At 44.2% G+C, this 6179-nt stretch overlaps 1 protein-coding gene across 6 annotated transcripts in view; it reads right to left on the reverse strand.

Moving 5' to 3' along the window:
- Positions 1–6179, reverse strand: part of SMG6 (SMG6 nonsense mediated mRNA decay factor) — a 228562-nt gene that overhangs the window by 222008 nt on the left and 375 nt on the right. For 2 of the 6 annotated variants that reach the window (XM_026517857.4, XM_057317742.1), the window contains exons 2-4: positions 2496–4230; positions 1758–1950; positions 1164–1274 (exon numbers count right to left, since the gene is read on the reverse strand). In XM_026517857.4, coding sequence (XP_026373642.1) covers positions 1164–1274; positions 1758–1950; positions 2496–4230 — 2039 coding nt within the window. Of the gene's footprint in view, positions 1–1163; positions 1275–1757; positions 1951–2495; positions 4231–4848; positions 6171–6179 lie in introns of those variants that run through there. The other 4 variants (XM_057317740.1, XM_057317741.1, XM_044390698.3 and 1 more) reach the window with 4 other exon arrangements.

A 6179-nucleotide genomic window follows, 5' to 3' on the forward strand; every position in this document is an offset into this window, starting at 1 on the left:
CCTTGCCTTCACAGCCAAGATTCTTAAAAGAATGATGTATATTACTCCCTTCATTGTATCTACTGTCCCACTTTTCATTCTCTGCAATCTGTCTTCCATCCTCTCCAACTGAAATAAATTGTGATAAGCTCATCCAATCCAATGGACACTTTTAGTAACCTCAGCATTCAACGACTCTACAGCACTTGACAATTCTAGCCGCCACCACCTTGAAATTTGATCCCCATCCCCCACTCTCTGGCTGACTGGCCAGTATCCCAACTTCTGCTTCAACTCTCACTTATACACTCATGACTTCTGAACCTATAGCACCAGCTTAGCTCTTTCCCCTGAGCTTCAAACAGACTAGAATATTCATCTGTTCATTTTCAAGTTCCTCCACTTACACACAGCCAAAACTGAACTAACCTCTTCCTTCCCAGCCACTCTCCTAGGCCACAAACTGGGAGATGATCTAGACTCGTTATGCCTCCCATCTCATCATTCACACCAAATCAGCCATCAAGTCAATTCTATTTCCCTTATATCTTTCCAGTTTGTCTCTTTCCCACCTCCACTACCTCTACCTTAATTCAGGCCCACAACCTGACTCTTCTACCTCCACTCTTGCCTAAACTCATCCACTTGCCAGTGACTGGTTCTAAGAAGAAATCTATGCTATCCATTTAGTGAAAATCAAGCCATGGCTCCTCTCTGCTTTCAGAACAAAGTCCAAACTCTTCAGTATGGCATACAAAAGTTTTTGATCTATCCCTTTCTACTTCATTAGCTTTACCTCCTGTACAACAGCCCAACTCCACATTACAAAAACCAGCATACTGAACTTCTTACACTTTCCAACAAGGCCTAACTCTCCCTTGCTGTGCCCTGTACTGCCCCTTCCATTCCTAGTCAGGTTTTAAGACTTGACAGTCTCTCAGAAGTCTCCCTTGACTCCACCAGTCTGAATCAGAGCCACTTCACTCTATGCCCCTTCCACACTGTGTATATAACATTACCATAGTACTTACTACATGATAATTACTGGTTTAATTGATCTGCTCCCCCACTGGACTGTATCTTTCATTCTGTAGCCTCAACACCCAGCATAGTGCCTAGCACATAACACTAGACAAATGTTTACTAAATGGATGATTAAATTTAAGATAAAGAAGCTGGCTTACTGTCTTGCGTAATGGCTTGCTGCGAATGGCAAGACCATCCATGTAGTCCTCCAGTTTGAACTTGTAAGTAACCTGCAGCTTCTGAAGCAAACTATCAAAGAAGTCACTACCCTATAAAGACAAAAAATAAGAAACAGCTGAATCAGACTGTTCTGATCCAATCTACCCGCCAGAAACTGGGGCAAGTAACCTGTCCACAGTTCTGCTAATGTTTAGTCATCCCATGTAAAGAGAGGCATACACAGTATTTAGTGGTCAACAACTAAACACAAGACAAATTCATAGCATAAGCCCCTCCATGGTTTTAAATATATGAACACACACACACACACACACACCATACACACTTTCTCTCCCCACAGCCACCCACCCCCAAACAAGACATTCAGAAAACTTCCAAGCTCAGAATTCCAATTGCCAATAAGTTATGGTCCCAAGGAAGCAACAGGGTAGGTTAGGCCTAAACCCAAGAAAAGAGCATAAAGTTTTTTGTCAATGTTCTGGTATAAATCATCATATTTCAGATGATAAAAACCCATCACAATTACAGAATGCTAAACCCTTTATCCTGAGGACAAGAAGATGATGGTTTACCTCATCCAAGAGCTCCAAAAGTCTGTTCCGAATCTGCTCAGGGTTCTCAACATTCGGGTCCTTGAGAAGCTGCCTGAACTTCTCAATCACCTGATAGAAAGCATTCTTCCACAGGATCTGATCCACATTCTGATTATCAGAGAACTCAATATCTAATAGGATACAGCGCTCATATAGCTGCAGCAATTCAGCTCTGGAATAAAATACATGCAACTTCTAGCTCCAAATACACACAAGAAAGTCTAGGCCCAAGATCTGAGGCTCTTGCAACTTAAACACCTTCCTTGGCAAGAAATCCAAAATGCCACCAGGTATAGTACTCATTTGACTTTTCATTCTGCACAGCAGAATGTCATTCTAAAGACAGTTATGTCTAGGAAAGCGGTTTTTTCCCATATGCCTCCACCTAAATTTAACAGCTGAAATAAGATCTTCACCACAAGTTATATGTTGTTCACTTCCTGGCATTCTGTAAAGTCTTTCCTTTTCCATTTCCAGATTCCATGTCCTCTTAACGATTTTTTTTCTTAAAGAAAAAGTGGGAAGCATAATCATTTCTAAGACTAGAAACAAAATTTTCTATTCTTTTTCTAACCGCCCCTTCCTTACAAAAATCAGTGTGAAAGGGATTTAACACCCAGTGCCTTGACAAAAAAGTGTCTACATCCTCAGACACCGGAGCCTATATACCTTGAGCTTATCCTCATTTCCCTCTAGCCAGGATGGAACACACCATACCTGAGCTGAGCCATCTTCTCCAGGCCCTCAGGACTGATGCGGTCCCTGGAGAGCAGGTTGCTGAGCTGCAGTTCCTGGTTGTCAGCCACCCGGAGAAGCCTGTGTAACTCCTGCTGCTGCATGTTCCTCATGTGCTGTTCCATCTCCTCAGGACTCATGGTGCTGGCAGGGAGAGGGCCACAAACATACTGTCCTGATGCAGTTGGGTAGCCTGGGTAGTAAGGCCCTGGGTATACACCATTCGTAGGGCCCACGGGGTACTGCAGAGGGCTATAGCCCGTGTAAGGATACTGAGAGGCAGGGCCTGGTGTCCGGGGGTAATAATAGGGGTTGTCAGAGTTTTGAAACTTATAGTAAGATGCTTGGGCCTGGCGGGAGTCACCCCAAGAGGTAGGGCTGACTTCATCATCAGTGTCTAAGAAATGTAGCTGGGGCGTCTGGCTCTTTAGAGCAGGTTTCTGATCAGGATTGTTTGGGTCCCATAATCGTCGAGTGGTGCCTCCTCGACCCCAACTCCGAGATCCCTTACTACCAGATCCAAATAAAAGCCGAGGTCCCAAAGGTGCAGATTCTGGAGAACCAGCTGAACTGACAGACAGGGTGGTATGGGCAGGCAGAATCAGAATGCCACGTCCACGGCCTCGAAGTTCTTGTTTCAGATTTTTGCACTCCTGCTTCTCAGAGCCTTTGCCCCCACTGCTCAAGCCTTTGTCAGGCTTTATCCTATCCACATCCTCCCTGGGTGATCTCACCATGGGGGAATCTTTGTTCATGGTTTCCGCATCAAAAGTGACACGAAGAGTGCCTCGATTTTCTTTCCCATTGCTTTTCTGCTCTCCCTCCCCACGGCCAGACCAACTTCTTTCTAAATGTTTCTTCCTTTCCAAACTCCTCCTGGGCCCATCAGGCTCATCAATTCTGTCCTCGTCCAAAGAGTCAGTTGAGGACATAGATACTTGTTTCTTCAGCCGTGGCCTCTCCTTGGTCCGATCCTGTCGGCGACGACGACACCCATTATCAGTCAGGCCAGTCCCCTCAGCGCTGTTATTGCTGCCAGCAGAGCTGGTACTACAAGTGCGGTAGCGGTTCCTTCGTTTGTCAGAGCGGGAGTAGCGCTTTGCAGAACCAGGCTTCCCCTGTGCCAGGTCATCGGTTACTTTTTTTAACCCCTCCCCCTTCTCAATCCTCTTTCCTTTTTCTCCCTTTGCAGCCCTTACTCTGTCACCATTTAGGCTCTTTTCTGCCTCATCTTTGTCTGGTTTATTCACGACCTCCTCTTTCACATTTCCCCTACACTCATCTTCTTCTACTCTCAGTTGCTCCACCTGGTTGAGGATTTCTTCCTCACCCACCCTGCTAGACGAGTCCTTGGTAAGAGTCTGCAAACGCCTTCCAGGCTGGTAGATCTGCATGTCAGGTTTCTTTGTTCTCTTGATAATTCTTAGACTTCGATCCTCTTGTCCAGAAGTCCTAGGAAAGGACTCCTGTGCCCCAATATTTTCTACAGGACCATTTTGATGTTGGTTATCCAGTTCCTTGCAGACGTCTTTAATGAGCTGTGTACCATTTCCAACAGCAGAGGAATCTCTGTCATTAACAATTTCATCCTTAAATTCGTCACTCCCAGAAGGTTCCTTGATTTTAGGTTTGTTCCTCAGTCGGGAAAGACCAGGCTTATAGATTTCCAGATCTGGGCGCCGGTTATCTCTGCGCTGCCTGGGCTCCTTCATGTTTTCTATATGTTGGATAGAGTGTTGGGGAGGAATAGGTAGAAGAAAAGAATAAAAAGGGAAGGAAGGAAAAAAAAACTGTCATTCTTGTTAAGTAACAGAAAAGCCAAGCAAGAATAACACATCAAAATGCTAATACTGGCGGACACAGAAGGAAATTTCTGAAGGAACAGAAATTCTGCTAGGTTTACAGTATTTGTTTAGCAACTGGCAAGGCTAAGAACTTCATTATGTTAGAGCTATCTACACTTGGGTTAGGGAAATAGGAAAAACAAAAGACAACATACTCTCTTGTGTTACCCAAGTCATATCCAAATGTCCAAAACCCCAAACTACCTTATCATTGCCAGAATAAAAGATCTCTAACAATTTGAGCATCAGACTGTTCTCTGCTATGGCGCTCTTGGATCCATTTTAGTTTTTTCTTCTAGTGCTTCTAACATTTTTCCAGGATGGCTAAGCCCTTTTTAACATAGGAGTAGTTGGGGGTAAAGGAGAAAAAGAAGGATATGCACAACAATCCACAGTTCTGGACATCTCTGGGGGAAAAATGTGCAACTCCAGTCTCTGAACTTGCAACTCCAGTCCTCTTCTTTTAGGATACCAACTGCCCAAACACATACCTCTTGTTGAAGCAAACAGGAAGCAGTTCCTTTCACATTCTTCAACTCCACTCATGCTCACCAACTCTCTTAACAGCAGCCAGCAGTCATTCCAAGGAAATACTGCTCAGACTATCATCATTAGAATACTGTGACTAACTGCTACTATGATGTGGAATATGGGGAGGAAAAAGTTCCATAAAGGAGCTTTCTCTGGAGAATGATGAAGTATTGTGACATGCTCTCAAAATACCAAGGACTGCAGTATTTAAGAATAAAGGTACAGGACTTTTGAAACTACTCACCAGGCTCCCTGAACTTACTGAATAACAGATAAGCAAGTATCTATTTTTTGTACATGTTATCTTTATCTGTTAAGGAGAGAGACTACTACAAATAACCACAAAACTTGTCAATGGGAAACTGACAGGAATCAACAAGGTTATAGAGTGCTCAAAACAGAATGCTTTATAAAAATCCTAGTATTGTTCTATAAACACCAATACAAACAAGCCCATAACAGGAATAAATAATATCCTCCAGCATTTAACTCAGGTGTAACAAAACAAAAAGAAGCAAAACCACAAAAACCCCTGAAGTTTAAGATACTGCTTCAGTATTTTCAAAAGCTTAAAAGACTACTTCATCAAGTACGAATATAGATAAAGCAGCTTACCTCCAAAATAACTCACCCTCAGGAGCCTTTGTAACTTAGGTGAGAGGTGGGGAGGAAGAATGAGAAGAGCTATTACTACTCAGCAGAGGAAGAAAACACCCTGAATAATCCAATTCAAATGACCAATGAAAATCAATTTCACAGACTTTGGCCACAAGCCTGCAGAAGCACAACCACCATTCTACACAACTACACCACCTAACAAAGGAGAGATGAGATACTAGAATTTTCCTTGGAGCTTTCCTGGTGTGGACAGAGACTTTAATTTGCAAGATAAGCATTCTCTCTGATAAAAACTGCTCCCACACGTGCCAAGGGCAAACCAGAGTAGAGTCAGCTCTCTACCGGAGCTCCTGGATCCCTCCGGTGGCGCAGTTTTCAGAACCCTGCCTTGGGGGAAAAAGTTCAGCTAGGAAGTCCCAAGCTGTTCAATTTTTCTCTTCGATTTCCCCAGTTCCTTCTCTTCAACTCTAAAGAGATGACAGGGAAGGCATGCGGATGATTCCTCTGGGAACGATACATCCCAGGACCTCCCCCAGACCCCAGCGCCCACTCCCCGCCGCTTCTCCCGACAACTGGGAATCCACAAACTGGTCTGAGAAGGCTGGGGCAATGGGGAACAGTCACCTTCGCGGTGAGAAAGGGGGCGGAGGCAGGAACTCGGGTTGGGCTCTAC

Source organism: Ursus arctos, unplaced genomic scaffold (genome assembly GCF_023065955.2).
Source record: "Ursus arctos isolate Adak ecotype North America unplaced genomic scaffold, UrsArc2.0 scaffold_24, whole genome shotgun sequence".
Taxonomy (NCBI): domain Eukaryota; kingdom Metazoa; phylum Chordata; class Mammalia; order Carnivora; family Ursidae; genus Ursus; species Ursus arctos.